The following is an 18,264-nucleotide window of genomic DNA, read 5'->3' as shown; positions in this document are numbered from 1 at the left end:
CTATGCAACCACCATGTTTACCCTAGCTACACCTCAGTAACCATATCTACATTATCTATCTATTTTTGCATTTTCATGCACTGGTAATTCCTTGGAATTGCATTTCTAGTTCTTATTATTTATCATAGGTGATATTATTCTTCTAACGCCTTTTGTGCGTCCAATTCAGCTTCAACCGTTTAACGTAGAAACTTCATTCAAACTGCGCTGCGTAGGTCTTACTTAGGTGACTTCAGCTATGTATTTTTCAACTTTGTAACTTTTATACTTTTTGAACTATTAAATAAAAACTATTAAAATTAGACTTAATTTATTAAAATAGACTTAACATTACATTATGACATCATAATAGGGCAATTAGAATCTTATGCCAGGTGGCCAGGGCCACCTGCAGCAGCTCTCTCTCTCTCTCAGGCTTTAAGCATACAATCTCATTAAGACTACAGATCCTGTTTCACTACTTCCTCTGTCCACAACTGTTTCAAAATAAAAGTCCTCGCTGCAATAATACACTATTAAATCATTTAACCATTGAAAATACTCAACTATTTTACTGTTCAACCATTCCAACTGTCAGTTATCATCAACTATGCCTCCAGTCAACTATATGAAACCTCCACGTACCTAGCAACCAACATAGCAACCATGAAAATTAAGCGTTTATGACAGTTTCCATAGCAACCAACATGATTATACTGCAGTAACATCTTTATTGAGAATGGGAACGGAAGTCAGCGGCGCAATGTATTCTGGGACAAAAGGGGCGTTTTCCTCCATTAGGTGAGGCCGCGGCGCGAATTATAAACAAGAAACCTATGGTATTTCGAACAAGATCGGCTAGCCAAAACAGTAACACTAGATGTAAACATTTAGGCTACTATGCTAAAAACTAGTAGTAGAAGTAGTAATGGACCGTACAGAGACAAGCTCCTGCCGGACGCGAGGAAACGTTATATAGAAAAGATGTCTTTGATCTGTAACATGGATCCCTATGACAGACCGTCTGGAGAGTGGACGTGAGACCCTGAAAGTAATACAAAAACACTCCGTTGTTGATTTTTTTTACCTGACGATCGTAGGCACGGACGTTACATCCAACAACACAACAGGTTCGTCCCATGATGTGTGAAAATCAGTGTTAGAAACAGCGAGTTAGCCATGTTTTACAATGTTTACAATGATACAGCATTGGCAGCAGCGTACAAGTGGCCTCACTTATGTATCCCAGACGCCACCGCGGCGCAACCGCGAAATGTCCGCGACGTCACATTCCCATTCTCTATTCCTGATACTGGCCACCATGGATACCCCAGCAACAAATGTTTCAAAATAGAAGTCCTCACTGGCAAGTTAGCATGGTTAGCATAGTTAGCATTTTTAGCATAACTGCTAGAAATCATTAGCTAAGCTAGCTAATCAACCTGGTTAGCATTGTTAGCATTTTTAGCATAACTGCTAGAAATCATCAAATAAGTTAGCTAATCAACCTCGTTAGCATAGTTAGCACAGTTAGCATTTTTACATAACTGTTAAAAATCATTAGCCACGTTAGCTAATCTGGTAATCAGGTTAGCTAATTACAGTGCATGAAAATGCACTGTACTGTTCTTCCTAGTCTTCTTATTACAGTGCATGAAAATGCACTGTACTGTTCTTCCTAGTCTTCTTATTATTTTCTTTATTATTATTCCGCTGACAGCTTTTTCTAACCGCAATTTCTCTTCAACCGTTTAACTTAGAAACGTCATTCAAACTTTGTAACGTAGGTATTCTAATGGATCGGGTTGCTATGACTTTTCAACTTTGTAACTTTTATACTTTTTGAACTATAAATTAAAAACTATTAAAAATTTCCCCATAGACTTAACATTGGCCTCTATGACATCACAATCGGGTCGTTGAGCAATTAGAATCTTATGCCAGGTGGCCAGCCCCACCTGCAGCAGCCCTCTCTCTCTCAGGCTTTAAGCATACAATCTCTCTGTGAAGACTACATATCCTGTTAACTGTTTCCTCTGTCCACAACTGTTTCAAAATAAAAGTCCTCACTGCAATAATACACTATTAAATCATTTAACCACTGAAACTACTCAACTATTTAACTGTTCAACCATTCCAACTGTCATTTATCATCAACTATGCCTCCAGTCAACTAAATGAATCCTCCATGTACCTAGCAACCAACATAGCAACCATTAAAATTAAGCGTTTTTGACAGTTTCCATAGCAACCAACATGATTATACTACAGTAACTTCTTTATTCTTGATAGTGGGCACCATGGATACCCTAGCAACTACTGTTTCAAAATAAAAGTCCTCACTAGCAAGTTAGCATTGTTAGCATGGTTAGCACAGTTAGCATTGTTAACATAGTTAGCATTTTTAGCATAACTGCTAAAAATGATTAGCTAAGTTAGCTCATCAACCTGGTTAGCATTGTTAGCATAGTTAGCATTGTTAACATAGTTAGCATTTTTAGCACAACTGCTAAAATGATTAGCTAAGTTAGCTAATCAACGTGGTTAGCATAGTTAACATAGTTAGCAATGTTAGCATAGTTAGCATTTTTTAGCATTACTGCTAGAAATCATCAGCTAAGTTAACTTATCAACCTGGTTAGCATTGTTAGCATAGTTAACATTTTAGAATACCTGTTAGAAATTATTAGTTAAGTTAGAACAGGAATGTTTAAGCTTTAAAATGTCTACCTTAACACTATCAACTCTCTTTAAACTATGCAACCACCATGTTTACCCTAGCTACACCTTAGTAGCCATATCTACATTTTTTTGCATTTTCATGCACTGGTAATTCCTTGGAATTGCATTTCTAGTTATTACAGTGCATGCAAATGCACTGTACTGTTCTTCCTAGGCTTCTTATAGTTATTATTATTCCGCTTACCACTTTTTCTAACCGCAATTTCTCTTCAACCGTTTAACTTAGAAACTTCATTCAAACTTTGTAACGTAGGTATTCTAATGGATCGGGTTGCTATGACTTTTCAACTTTGTAACTTTTATACTTTTTGAACTATTAAATAAAAACTATTCAAAATTTACCCATAGACTTAACATTGGCCTCTATGACATCACAATCGGGTCGTTGAGCAATTAGAATCTTATGCCAGGTGGCCAGCCCCACCTGCAGCAGCCCTCTCTCTCTCAGGCTTTAAGCATACAATAGCTCTGTGAAGACTACATATCCTGTTAACTGTTTCCTCTTTCCACAACTGTTTCAAAATAAAAGTCCTCACTGCAATAATACACTATTAAATCATTTAACCACTGAAACTACTCAACTATTTAACTGTTCAACCATTCCAACTGTCAGTTATCATCAACTATGCCTCCAGTCAACTAAATGAAACCTCCATGTACCTAGCAACCAACATAGCAACCATTAAAACTAAGCGTTTTTGACAGTTTCCATAGCAACCAACATGATTATACTACAGTAACTTCTTTATTCCTGATAGTGGGCACCATGGATACCCTAGAAACTACTGTTTCAAAATAAAAGTCCTCACTAGCAAGTTAGCATTGTTAGCATGGTTAACATAGTTAGCATAGTTAGCATTTTTAGCATAACTGCTAAAAATGATTAGCTAAGTTAGCTAATCAACCTGGTTAGCACTGTTAGCATAGTTAGCATTTTTAACACATCTGCTAAAATGATTAGCTAAGTTAGCTAATCAACATGGTTAGCATTGTTAACATAGTTAGCAATGTTAGCATAGTTAACATTTTTAGCATTACTGCTAGAAATCATCAGCTAAGTTAACTTATCAACCTGGTTATCATTGTTAGCATAGTCAACATTTTAGAATACCTGTTAGAAATCATTAGTTAAGTTAGGACAGGAATGTTTAAGCTTTAAAATGTCTACCTTAACACCATCAACTCTCTTTAAACTATGCAACCACCATGTTTACCCTAGCTACACCTTAGTAGCCATATCTAATTTTTTTTGCATTTTCATGCACTGGTAATTCCTTGGAATTGCATTTCTAGTTTTCTTTATTATTATTCCGCTGACAGCTTTTTCTAACCGCAATTTCTCTTCAACCGTTTAACTTAGAAACTTCATTCAAACTTTGTAACGTAGGTATTCTAATGGATCGGGTTGCTATGATTTTTCAACTTTGTAACTTTTATACTTTTTGAACTAAAAATTAAAAACTATTAAAAATTTCCCCATAGACTTAACATTGGCCTCTATGACATCACAATCAGGTCGTTGAGCAATTAGAATCTTATGCCAGGTGGCCAGCCCCACCTGCAGCAGCCCTCTCTCTCTCAGGCTTTAAGCATACAATCTCTCTGTGAAGACTACATATCCTGTTAACTGTTTCCTCTGTCCACAACTGTTTCAAAATAAAAGTCCTCACTGCAATAATACACTATTAAATCATTTAACCACTGAAACTACTCAACTATTTAACTGTTCAACCATTCCAACTGTCAGTTATCATCAACTATGCCTCCAGTCAACTAAATGAAACCTCCATGTACCTAGCAACCAACATAGCAACCATTTAAATTAAGTGTTTTTGACAGTTTCCATAGCAACCAACATGATAATACTACAGTAACTTCTTTATTCCTGATAGTGGGCACCATGGATACCCTAGCAACTACTGTTTCAAAATAAAAGTCCTCACTAGCAAGTTAGCATTGTTAGCATGGTTAGCATTGTTAACATAGTTACCATTTTTAGCGTAACTGCTAAAAATGATTAGCTAAGTTAGCTAATCAACCTGGTTAGCATTGTTAGCATAGTTAGCATTGTTAGCATTTTTAGCACAACTGCTAAAATGATTAGCTAAGTTAGCTAATCAACGTGGTTAGCATTGTTAACATAGTTAGCAATGTTAGCATAGTTAGCTGATGATTTCTAGCAGTAATGCTAAAAATGCTAAGTTAACTTATCAACCTGGTTAGCATTGTTAACATAGTTAACATTTTAGAATACCTGTTAGAAATTATTAGTTAAGTTAGAACAGGAATGTTTAAGCTTTAAAATGTCTACCTTAACACTATCAACTCTCTTTAAACTATGCAACCACCATGTTTACCCTAGCTACACCTTAGTAGCCATATCTAATTTTTTTGCATTTTCATGCACTGGTAATTCCTTGGAATTGCATTTCTAGTTCAATTTCAAACTGTCTATGTTCACACTATCAACTTTCAAAAACTATGAAACCACCATGTCTACTCTAGCAACACCTAAGTAACCATATCTACATGATTTATCTGTACATTTTTGCATTTTCATGCACTCGTAATTTCCTTGGAATTACATTCTCTAGTTTTTATTTAATAGTTCAAAAAGTATAAAAGTTACAAAGTTGAAAAGTCATAGCAACCCGATCCATTAGAATACCTACGTTACAAAGTTTGAATGAAGTTTCTAAGTTAAACGGTTGAAGAGAAATTGCGGTTAGAAAAAGTGGTAAGCGGAATAATAACTATAAGAAGCCTAGGAAGAACAGTACAGTGCATTTGCATGCACTGTAATAAGAAGAAGCCTAGGAAGAACAGTACAGTGCATTTTCATGCACTGTAATAAGAATACTTTGGAAGAACAGTATAGTGCATTTTCATGCACTATAATAAGAAGAATAGGAAGAACAGTACAGTGCATTTTCATGCACTGTAACTAATTACAGTCACCACAGCTCTACTAGAAGTAAGAAACAAGTAAGTTGTTATCACACACACAATGTGTTCTAAGATATTGCACAAAGATTTCATAACACACTTCAGGTCATCACGGGAAACCCCACAGCACACAGTGAAGGAACTGTAGCTGTAACCTGCCCTTTTCCCAGGCTGATTAGTGGCTGGCTTTAGGTCAGGTAGACATATACAACAAAATGAAAACAAACAAACAGACATAAAGAAGGAAATCTTGACTAGCCAACCCGTGAATCACACTTAATTCCCCATGCGTAGCTGGCCAACTAGAAAAGTTACAGACTTTTCCCTCCGCGCACGTCTGTAAATAAGGGAATTAACTTGCGCTCCCGTGTACACTATAATGTACTCACAGGTTTAAAACAGAATTTACACTGAATGTTTACTATAGGATGATTTACATGTCCAGCAGAAAACAGGCAACTTCAGAGTAGCTTTGAACGAAGTTGTGCCTCATCACCAACATCTCCAACTGGCCAGGAGACAGACCTGTGTCTTGAACCGGTCATGTCGCTTTTTTTTTTGTAGAATGGATGAATCATAATATTGTTATTACATAGTTATCAAATATAAACAGTGTCTGAGTGTGACCAAACAAGCCTGTTGCAGGAGTAATTCATTTGCCCTTTTTTTTTCAGCAACCATTTTTTCAGGAAGTACTGAGAAAGGAGAGCGTGGAACAACTGGAAACTGATGCTGGATTTATTCGATTATTGGCTAGTCAGATTAGACCTTGTCTTTTCAGAGCTGGTGATATTATTTGTAAGAGAAATGAGTATGGAGCAGAGGTACTGTATAAACAAAATCACTTTTTTTCTTAATGGATAATAATTAACCCTGTATGGTTGATATTTGTCACGCCGGTCTAGCCCAGCAATGCACAGATTCGGTCCTCTGACACACAACACGAGACAAGAGTAATTTTTTTTGATCAATGGGTTGGCAGCCACCCTCACGCCAGCATAATGCAGTAGCCCAAGTGATACATAGCCCATATACATGAGTAGCTAATACAGCATTAGCCACCCAAACACCAGTTTTAGAGAGGAGCAGACAGTCAAAACAACCCCACAGAATAAGCAGCCGAGCAACAGGAAAAAAGCAAAGCTCAAAATACCTAGAGATATCATTAATACAATCAATACTTTGATCAGTTTCATCACATAGATGCACAAGTTGCATTTTCATTGGTCACTGCAAATAGTTAAATCAGATCACACCCATGCACATAAGTGTTCAAACCACACAATACACAGTCAAATCACGAGGTGTCACTGTCACGGTCGCGTCTGCCCGTGCGCAGCTACGTCCACATCTTCTCTCCCTCCGCGCTGCCAAAAGAAGGAGGAAACACTCAGGCTGCATCCGAATAGTCAGTACATACTAGCTTCGTTTAGAACGTACTACTCAACCGTCAATTTAGTACGTTATTTATGTATGCGAGCGAGTAGTAGGCATACAATTCGGACGTACTGGGCAGCCATTTTGCCTGTCCTTTGACCCCGGATGTTGACATGTGACGCGAACACAATGACCGACGCATGCCGCGAAATTTTAAAGCCACCTCGGAAAATTGACCTCAGAGCCGTTTATTCATCTTATTTCGCTTTAAACCGCTGAACGTATTTACGAGAATGACCTCTGAGCCGTTTATTCATTAAGTTTTGCTTGACACAACTGAGCGTATTTACGAGAATTTACCTTAGAGCAGTTCATTCGGCTTGTTTAGCTTGACACGACCTGTCTCCATTTTTGGCCGGGGGAGTCCTGTATTTTACTCTTTCTAGCCGTCCACCCGCAGTATTTCACCGTAAATCTCCCAGCTGACTAAACTGGCTTCATAGGTCAACGTGAACTTGAGATTTTTCCCGGGAGACGACGGCCCCTTGTCCCGAACAGTCCTGCTGCAGTTTGCCTGACGTGACTCGCGGGAGACATCGCGGAATTTTGTGTGCAATAAAAATAACTTTCATTACTCATTAAAATGAGCATGCATTACTGACTAAATAAATTGCTATGATGTAGTTTAAAACAAACCACTGTTGTAAATAAGACTAGTAAACAGGCCTGCATTGTAGCACATTAATTCAATAACAAGTGTGTTTCGTACCTATTTAACCAACAGCATAACATGACAGTATCTAAACGTTCAGTAGGCTAGCCTACAATTGTTCCAGAAATCACACATGAGAAGGTATCCCTTCGATTACAATTCATTTTAAATTTTGCACATTCCAACAGAATAACCCAGGTGCCTGACCTCAGTAGTTCTTGAATTTCCCCCTGAGGATCAATAAAGTATCTATCTATCTATCTATCTATCTATCTAATCACAATAATCAGTCCACCTACCAGAAGTACTTGAAAATTCACACAAATCCAGTAAAATCCAAATCTAGTAAATAAATGCATAAGCTTTTATTAGTTTAACAAACAAAACCTTGCAATTGAAATTTTAAAAAATGATACAAGCTTTTACAACAATCTACATGTAATAATAAATATTTGAAAACTGTATAATGATTCAAATGAATAAAGTAGCCTATAGTTAAACATAGGTAGTGTTACATAAATATTTGAAGAAGCTTTTAAAATAAGCTTTTAAGTGTTAAGAACTTCTTAGGGGCGTTCTTTGAGCACTCCTAAGAAGTTCTTAGCACTGAAGAGCTTCCTAACGAATCTGGGAAACCCAGCCATTCCATTGTCAGTAGTTGTGGCTTGTGATTCAAGTGTGCTTTAAATTCTGTATTTTTGTACCATGACCAACCCAGTTACACACATGCTGACATAAACGCACGCACACACGCACGCACGCGCGCACACACACTCTTGGCCACTGGTCTTCCTTTCTGGTGCCTCTTCTTCATTGTTGTCTCCACCTGTTTCAGCAGCAATACCAGCCGGGGGTTGTCTCCAAACTGCATTTAGATATAAAGTAATATATTTTCAAGATCATTATGAGGTCTAAAGCAAGATTTCAACATCTGTCAGAGAAGTTGTGTTTGTCCACGCAAATATATTTACTGATAGCCACCTTATCTCTCTCAGTTGGGGGTTGGTCAAAGAGTTCTTTCTATGCATCCTTCTCAATTTAAGAAGCATGGACAGCATATAATTAAAAGAAAAATAATTATTCATCATTTACTGTCTGACCTACTATAACTAAAGCCCATTCTTGCAACTTAAGCGGTCATTAACACCTCTCTTGTAATTATTTTGAGCAAACAAGACATTGTGTGGTTGTTAACCCTATGAGCCCGACGGACGCAAAGTGCGTCAAAAAACGCATACATTTTCTTTGTTACATTGCTCCGCTATTATTAGTCACAGCGAGATGAAACTTATATTGCAGGAAAGAGCAGAACCGGGGCTTTCCAACGATACTAGACACTTGTCTGTACGATCAAGTATGAAAATAAAATAAAATGATGAAGTTAAATCAAAGTATATCATATTTACAGTCTATATTGCTCTGCGTTCACCGGCGCATCCAGAACTCTCGCTTAAATTACTCGCGGACCACGCATCGCACAGACATGACACGCATATCAAATGAAAGAGGAGAAGCAGAGCTTTGCATTGATACCAAATACATCGATCATTTCGTATGATAAAATCAGACGAAGTTACAAACAAATAATAATGTCATATAGCTTTGGCTACCTTTACTCTCGTTTGATTTCCTCGTGAAAACGCGATCAAAAAGATTTGGCACGCATGTCAGATGAAAGAGGAGAGCTAGAGCTATCCACAGATGCCAAATACAACCTTCTAGGCCATAAAACAGACGAAGTGACAGCAAAATAATAACTTCATTTAGCTCCACTTACCTCGTGTTTTTGTGTGGAATAGCCTATGTTCATAATCCAATGTTATCATGTGTTTCTCTATGACAAGTCACGTTCATAACACGGTTTTGAGATCCTAGCACACTCCTGTATGGTATCCAATTCAAGACACATATTGCATCCAAATTTGTTTGACAAATAAACACTTTTTGCCTTTACTTTGTTCATTGCAATGCAGGAAAACAAATATTATAGAGAATCATCATCTGTGCACGTCATGTGTGCTACCGCAAACAAGTCATGTCAGATCAGCTAGTGTCACAAATATGGAGTGCAAAAAGTGCCAAAAAGTCATTTTTTCATCACTAAATAAAAATTGCCATTTATTTCTGGAAGGCACACACCACATATTTCTGTAAATTGCTCAGCCCCAAAGATGTGAGCTTGCTGTGGTGAGATACACGTCAAAATGTAAGAATTTGTATAGTACGCTTTTCAACTTTTTATTATTTAAAAATCTAAATCAAATCAATGCAAGTATTTATACATGATATTGTGGCAGATCTGGATAGCCTAGACTGTGCTGAAAAAAACAATATGTAGCATGTGTGAATGGCACTTACAATGACCAGGATAAATGCTTCTAACTAGAGGTAGTGAAAATGCCCTTAAAACAGCTTAGGGCTCATAGGGTTAAATGATCATGTATTGAAGAGGAGAGAGGAAACCGCACACTCTTGTTCTGATGCCAAAATGTATTAAATCAATTTAATTAATAAATGTTGGCATCAGAACAAGAGTGTGCGGTTTCCTCTCTCCTCTTCAACTATTACCGTGACCAGCACCTCGCTAAAACAGGTGTGCGCTGCTCTCCCTTAAAACAAAATGATCATGTATTACCAATGCCAATTACCAAGAGCAATAGATATGCGTCAACACATTTGCACACCTGAAGCAAAAGGGCTTGTGGACTTCCTTCACGAGATCCTTGTGGGTGCTCCAGTTGGCCATGTTGTGGATGTGGTAAACCAAAAGTATCTAAAAATGACAAATAAAAACAACACAGGCCTAGATTAAAGCTTGTTACTATTATTTGCCTCATCTAAACAAACATGTATTACATATTCGATTAAATCAATGTACAACTTACTAATAACTCTGCTATCTTGTCTTGTAACAAGAATTGGTTCGCAAATGCAGCCTTCTTCATCCAAAGGGGTGCAGGTAGCTGATCAGTGTTGCCTGGATTCAAAGGTGTATATTCAAATGAGTCATATAGTAGGTGGTTGGAAGGCTATATGGCTATATGTTCAAACTAAGGATATGTTCAAATTGGCTACATGATCATAAACAAGCTCCTAGTACAAAACAAAGAACTACCAAAATATGCCTAAGCTACTGATTTGTATTAGCTTTACATGACTTCTAACACACACACACACACACACACACACACACACACACACACACACACACACACACACACACACACACACACACACACACACACACACACACACACACACACACACACACCTGAAGCAAGCTGCATAACGTAACTATGAGGTGCCAATCGCTAGATATTCTTCTTCCAAGTCATGCTGGTTAATGTTAAGCCATCTCTGAAATAATTAGATCACGATTCACTTTGAAAACCATAGAATTTAGCAAGTATAGCTAACATTACAACGAGGTTGACTAACCACCAACACTGTAACGTGAATTAGCCCAACAAAGTAGGCTAAGAAATCATAACGTTACGTTACCACTACTGAATGAGGCGGCGTGTATCCTCGTTCGTCCATGCAGCATTAAAAAAAGAGACTTCGTTGAACTACAAAACTAACGTTAACAGGTAATCGTTTTCTTGACAGGAATACACACAATATCACCCTCGACACACACAGCACAGCTGTCTCCAAAATAACAAATGTAGCTACCTCAGCTCACGTACAGCATTGCTAACGTTAATCAGAACTCCAAAATATAACGCTAGCTTTAACCAACAATCACATTTAACATACACGACAGATTTACCAACGTACATAACGAGTTTCACTTTAAAGTTGATAGTAAAATTAAAACTTAAGCTACAACAAGATTAATAGACCAACTAAAGCAGACAGATAACGTTAGACAGGCGTTATCTGTAACGTTAGACATTTACATGAATTTATGTCTTCTCCCGATAATACAATCGCAAATACAACTTACCTCAACTGAACTGAACTGATACATAACGTATTTTCGAAAAAGCCAACGTTTAAACTCAACATTTCTACTCATATACTTACATTTATAAACATCGGTTGAAGTTGTCGCTGTCGGCCCGTCACCTTTGATTTTCCCGGCGGCTTGTCTTCTTCTACGGTTATTTGACCCCCGGTGATTTGTGGGATAGCGTAGTGACCAACCGTTGTATACTGTGGAGGTAGTAGGCCATCCGGGTACTTTTCGCCTACTAGTTGATGCCTACTAAGCATTCGGACGTACTACTACTGTGACGTACTGCGTCTCGCCTACTGATTAGTACGTTAGTATGAGTATTCGGATGCAGCCTCAGATTCCACTCACAGCATATACTAGCCCACTCAAACTGAGCAATGGATTATGATTACTTTCCTTAAATGCGCGCCGTTTGGAACCTCTCACTTCGCACAACTGCAGCCGCACTCCATGCAAACGCTCTCCCGTCCACTCCTCCCAAGGCATTAATCCCCTCTCACGGCAGTGCTGGGAAAATGGACAATGGCACAACACTCAGGCAGCTACCGGCTTAACAGCAGCCCAAACACATATCATCCAGTGAGAAATCGTACTTCCCTTTAGTAGATGGCAGCGACCGTCTCTCAGTCTTTTCTCCTCCCCGGCCCGGTCACAGTCCCGAACTTCCACAGCTCTCCACATGCAGCTTTTACAATCCAGCGAGAGCAGCCAGTGGCCCATTCATACACAACAGTAACTTAGAAATAAGCACTTTCCTTTTGTCGGCATGCATGCATGCGTTTTTCTCCCACTGGGCTTCTCAATGCTGCACCGCCGGATCATGCCAACCTCCGTGACAAACAGGGAATCTCCATCACCTGGCCACAGTCTTCGTGGGCCTGTATAAAAAGCACTTAACCCCACCCATGTCCCAATCATTCAATTTTCCCCATTAGCCACTCCATCAGTCTGTGTAATCAGTGCAATCACCCCGCGTTCACACTGTCCACGTCCGTCGACGGATCTCGGAGGTTGTGTCTGCCGTATGTGTATTTGCATACACGCGATCTGATTGGCTGACGGATCCGTCGCTGCCTGAAAAGTTGAACATTTCTCAACTTTCTTGACGGAGGCAACGGAGCTGAAGGAACGGACGGACCCACAATGTTTTTCGAGTCCGCCCCATGCAAAGTGAATGAGATCCGTTGACGGACGTAGACAGTGTGAACGCGGGGTCAGTCCTTGTCCCTCTATAGACCTCTGAAGTTCGCCTACAAAAAAGCCACCATATTTGCCCAAATAAGGAGATCCGGTATCTTGAGATTTTTTTCTATGGGAAAATAACATGGGGATTTTGAATTTTCGCACCTACTAAACTCTGACGGGGACGAAGAAATTGGAAATGCAGACGTTTAGTAGCCTGATTACCATCGACTTTCAAAGGCTCTGCGAGACTTTAGTCTGACCAACAGCCTGTGCTAACACGGTTTCTTGCCAGCGCTGGTTGACCCGCCTCCTTTAAGTGCCTCGGTTTGCTACTGGTAGATGTCAGAAAGCGGATTGCCGAGTTTAAACCAATAACAACACTCTTTCCGCTGCCTTGAACACGCCTCTACCCAGAGCCGTTGGAGCTGCTCAGAGTTGATTGGTTCTCGACCAAAGGGGGCAGTTCCGCAGATTTCGGGAACTCAGAAATCCTTCTCAATGAGCAGTTGACCAGACCAGCAGTAAAAGCCTGAAGGCGTTGCGTCACTGGGAGGGCGTGCCAGGCTAGACGTTTAGCGCTACAAAGTTTTGTCCTCAGCGGATACTGTGGATACTGTGATCTTCGGTAGGTGAAGATGGGACACTTTGATCTTTGCTACCCCAGAGCTAACTTACAATGCAACTTGCCATAGGCAGTTTGCTTCAATTAACATCCGGAACTCCTTATATGGGCAAAGATGGCAGCTTTGGATCCTATTTGTAGGCAAACTTCAGAGGTCTATAGCAGTGTTCAGAGTTCAGCCCACCCCACATCACAGATTTCCCCAAACACAGATTTCATAGCACCATAATCAGTCACCCAACACCAGAATGTGACACAGTCATTGTGTGTGTGTGTGTGTGTGTGTGTGTGTGTGTGTGTGTGTGTGTGTGTGCGCACGCTTGTGCAATTTTACGAAATGTCTTTCAGATGTATTTCATTGACAAAGGAGCAGTTGATGTTTTATCTATAGATGAGTCCAGTGTTATTGTTACACTAAAGTCAGGACAGCACTTTGGAGAAGGATGCTTATTGTTTTCAGAGCCAAGAGCAACAACAATAAGGTATTAGTTTTACTTAGTACACTTTGACTAGTGTAGTTCAACTGTGGAGCCACACTCTGAAACCGTTCTTAAATTCGGGGTGCAGTTGGAATTGTTACTCATTCATTCAAGTGCCACAGTATGCTCAGCATGCTTGGAGTGGCAGTTAATAAATGCAATGTCTTGTTTGGAACGGACACTGCATCCTTGGGCCTGTACTTCGAAGGGAGTTTAACCTACCCAGATGTAACCCAGGTTTACTTTGTTAAACCGTGGTTGACAAAGCCTGGTTATCTTCATTGGTGTTAATCAGTACTTTGACGCCGTGTAAGAAGTTGATTTGTTGAACCGGGGCTAACCTGATTGGAGTTTATACGCGTTCACATAAAGGTCATTGCACGTCAGCTCAACCAGAGCGCACGCACTTGTGTCTCAAAAAAATCTGGAAAAAATACCATGTGTACCTATGTTACCCAGGAGACACTGTGTAAAATGTTTTTGTGCTAATGTCAATACTTTTCATGTTACAGACATGCATTACCTCTTCTTCCTAAAAACACCAATTTGACTTGTCTTATGCAAATCTTTCTTTTTCATTTTCCACCCTAAACATGGACAAAATGACCCATAAAAGGGGCAGGTTGTTAGCCTGGGTGTTCCCATACTGCCTTGCGCTGTGATTTCTTTCATGCTGCTAAGGCAGTCTGGAAACTAACGCCCCCATTTTCGCCGGATGTTGGCGACCAATCACAGAACAGGGGAGAAAGCAAGACCATGATGAGCAATGCACAGACGCATTTGATAGACATCCGTGGCGCCCAATGAACAGATCTGGGCATTTTTTCAAATACGAGAAAGTGAACGTCTGGTTGCCAGACCACGTCTCATTTGAGACGTGGTAGGCGCTAGCCAGGCTAGCAGGTTGTAGCGCAAGTCACCACTTTTAGGCGGGGATCACACTAGCCAGCGGAAGCGGAACGGTGACAACGCTGGCGTAACGCTAGCGTTGAGCAAAATGTGAGTTGAACTTGGTTCAACTTTGAAGCGCAACGCTCGGCTCGTCACAATCAGCTTTGGAATGTTTAGGTATTTTAACCAATCAGATTCGTCTAAGGACGTAGCAACAAAGATTGAACTTAGGAACGAGATAGAATGTTTAGATTCTTATTATGGTCTGAGCGTTGCGTTACGCTTGCCGCTGGCTAATGTGATCCCCGTCTTAATGATGATGTGATCACCTTATTTTACGGATAAGGAATGCATAATTATTATAACAAGTTGCAAGGAATTAAAACACACTCTACGAAAATCAAATACGTCGGCAGCAAACAAAGCAAGGCAAGGTTGTTGGCAGCGTATTGCAGATCGGATAGATGCATAAGTACATTTTTATTTCATGTTCTTCAAATATATGTTACGGAGGATTAATACAGTGCCCTCCAAAAGTATTAGAACACATGCTTAAAGTTAAATATAAAATCATCTTTTGGAAATTTATCTTAATGCCTTAAATGAAACAATGAGTAACTATTCAACCTTTAAGGACATTAATTTTCTTTGTGAATGAATAATGTATTAATAAATAAATAAATGTTTTCCAATACAGGGGGGTCATAAGTATTGGAACGCCCATGTTAAATTCCCATAGGGGATTTTTATTTTTATTTTTAAAGGCTAGTTATTTCATGGATCCAGGACACTATGCACCCTGATAAAGTCCCCTTGGCCTTTGGAATTCAAATAACCCCATGTCAACACTATACCCTTAACATACTAAGAGTAAAACATGCTTTATGTCAGTTATTAGCTGTTAGCTAATTAGCTGGTTTCATTCTCATTGAGCTCAATGCAATTCAAACCAGCTACTTAGCCAACAGCTAATAACTGACATAAAGCATGTTGACTAATGACTATGTCGACATTCTTGGGTGGGGAAAAAAACTGGCAGCGAAAAATGCCATGTCTGCATACCTCAGTGAAAACCTATCCATCTTTCTTGTAGTAAGGATTAATCGGGAAGTTACACCACACATGATCAACTTACTCTCGAAGTTACCCAGATAAGCCAGTAACCCCGCTTCGTAGTACAGGCCCTTGGTGTTAGTAGGTATGTCGTACTGAATGTTTTCCTTTTTGCAGTCAGATTTCACATGTTATGCTTTATATGTTCTTCTGTGTTTTTCAGGGCAGCAAGCAACTGTGATCTGTTTATACTTACAAAGGCTAGCCTGGATGAAGCTATCATATACTATCCAAATATTTGTAGGGAAATTAAGAAGGCTGCTGAAAGAAAGCAAGCAGAATTACATCTAAACAATGTGGGTTCCCGAAAGAAAAAGATGGTTGAAGTCAAGGATTTTTCATCAGGCGACAAAGGATGTAAGTTGTTAAGTTTCTTCCTCTTTCACAATGGTCATCCCGGGGGGATGCTGTCTATGCTGTCTTGAACTAGCATAGACTTTCACTTGAGGCTGAAGCCGCTACATTAACTGAAGTACTGAACTGCATCTTGCTCTTGTTTATTCAAAGAGGCTTAAATCAGCTTCATGTCAGCTCATGCAAGAGGTAGAAAAGTAGACCAAAACCGTAGATTGACGAAAAGAGGATATATGGTGTAAAAGTAAGGCAATACTAGAGGATTTCAGTTGATTTACAAGCGCCATCTACAGGATTTGAACATTAAACTGCCTTGGTATTAAAAGCCAGAGGCCATTGCTTGCAACAGTAGCCTACTAATAATAATTTCTGGTTGATGCTTAATCAATTGTTTCATGTATTATCATCTTAATGTGGTATTTTCTTATGCACTTGAAACAAATAATAAAAATAGCTTTCTTGTGTATTACTTTTCTTAGAATGAGACTATCCTTTCGTAAACACATGAACTCACTGAACAGCAAAGTAGCTTCCTGTATTACAGATGGTACGGGTTGAGAATGCTCCTTTCTTTCCCGCACATCGGGACTCCCGAAGCATCGGGACTTTAATTAAAAGTGCAACCGCAAGGGGGCAACATAAGACCGCCCTAATAAAATGAAGGTTCGGCTCATACCGGAAAACACGGAAAAACCCGAAGACACCGCGCTGGTGACAAGCGGAGAAAAGAGACATCACGCTCGGCATGTCAGATTGCAGTTTCAGAGTTTTCGAATGTTTTACAGCGTACCTCACAGCTGGCTCTCTCACTCGACGTAGCCTATAACTCAGTCAGTCCAGCAGAGATGCCAGAGCAACGTTTTGGTCAATGGAGAGGGAGAGAAATGCTCCGCATATCCGTCTCATTTAATCCGTCTCATTTAATCATTAAAATGAAGGTGACGACTGGCGAAATTATAATCAAACGATGTTTCAATAAACCATTGTTGAAATTAATGAAAATGGTTTTAGAAGCCTTCAATTCAACCTGAAAGACTTGATAGGCAACCTTAGATTAATTAATTAATTCATTACGGTTACAAGACCGCATTTCCGTGAATAGGCTATTATTGTCAAGGCGAAGACGAAAGAGATGGACAAGATGGACATTTAGGCTACATTTATGCTAGGAATACTTAGAAATGTGTAGGCCTATAGGCTATTTTAAAACGGAGGCATGTTCATTTTAACCGGCGACGCTGGGTAGCTTACCCAGCACTTTATCACAGATTTTGTCCCCACCACTTTTGACAACTGAAAATAAAATGTATTTAACAGAAATATCTTTAATAGGCCTACATGCCTATCATGTCACTTTACTTATAACCATAGGCTACATGCATGGAGAAGATCGCGCATTTTGTAACATTGTAACAATGAATGGTCAGATATGCGATAGGGCAGTGAGGGTGATTCATTGTAACCATCGACTAGTAGGCCTAGCTCCGCAAAAGAAGTTTCTAGCAACTTAGAATATATGGATCTCGTTATGCATGTTCATGTTGATTCAGAGATAGACATAGACTACCGTGGGCTACTGTGCGTCAATATAACAGCATTTTATCATGTGGTGAATTAATGACTAACGTCAGCTTAACATGTCAGAACTTTTGATCGGCGTTTCAAGTGCATGCCGCGAATAAATGAACTCGACTGACTGAATCCTTTATATTTCTTGGCTAAGTGTGAAGAGATTGACACTCAAACTGTGGCGTAACTGGTTGAGGCATCTTAATCATACGTCAGCGACCGGGGTTCAAAACTTACTCTACGAACCTCCGGAACCCATTAAGACAAGAGGCATTATTTTATTAAAAAGTTTTGCGATTTTTTTATGATTGCGATGTCTGCTGAAAAGAAAAGT

General features: G+C 39.4%; 1 protein-coding gene across 2 annotated transcripts in view; it reads left to right on the top strand.

Annotated features, from left to right (window-relative positions):
* LOC134080352 (uncharacterized) overlaps positions 1-18,264 on the top strand; it is a 257,953-nt gene that overhangs the window by 188,582 nt on the left and 51,107 nt on the right. For both annotated transcript variants that reach the window (XM_062536752.1, XM_062536751.1), the window contains exons 33-35: positions 6,342-6,491; positions 13,873-14,006; positions 16,171-16,364. In XM_062536752.1, the coding sequence (XP_062392736.1) occupies positions 6,342-6,491; positions 13,873-14,006; positions 16,171-16,364 (478 nt within the window). The remainder of the gene's footprint in view (positions 1-6,341; positions 6,492-13,872; positions 14,007-16,170; positions 16,365-18,264) is intronic.

Source organism: Sardina pilchardus, chromosome 5 (assembly GCF_963854185.1).
Source record: "Sardina pilchardus chromosome 5, fSarPil1.1, whole genome shotgun sequence".
NCBI lineage: Eukaryota > Metazoa > Chordata > Actinopteri > Clupeiformes > Clupeidae > Sardina > Sardina pilchardus.
Note: the sequence above shows the minus strand (reverse complement) of the source record. Positions and strands in the feature narration are given on the sequence as shown.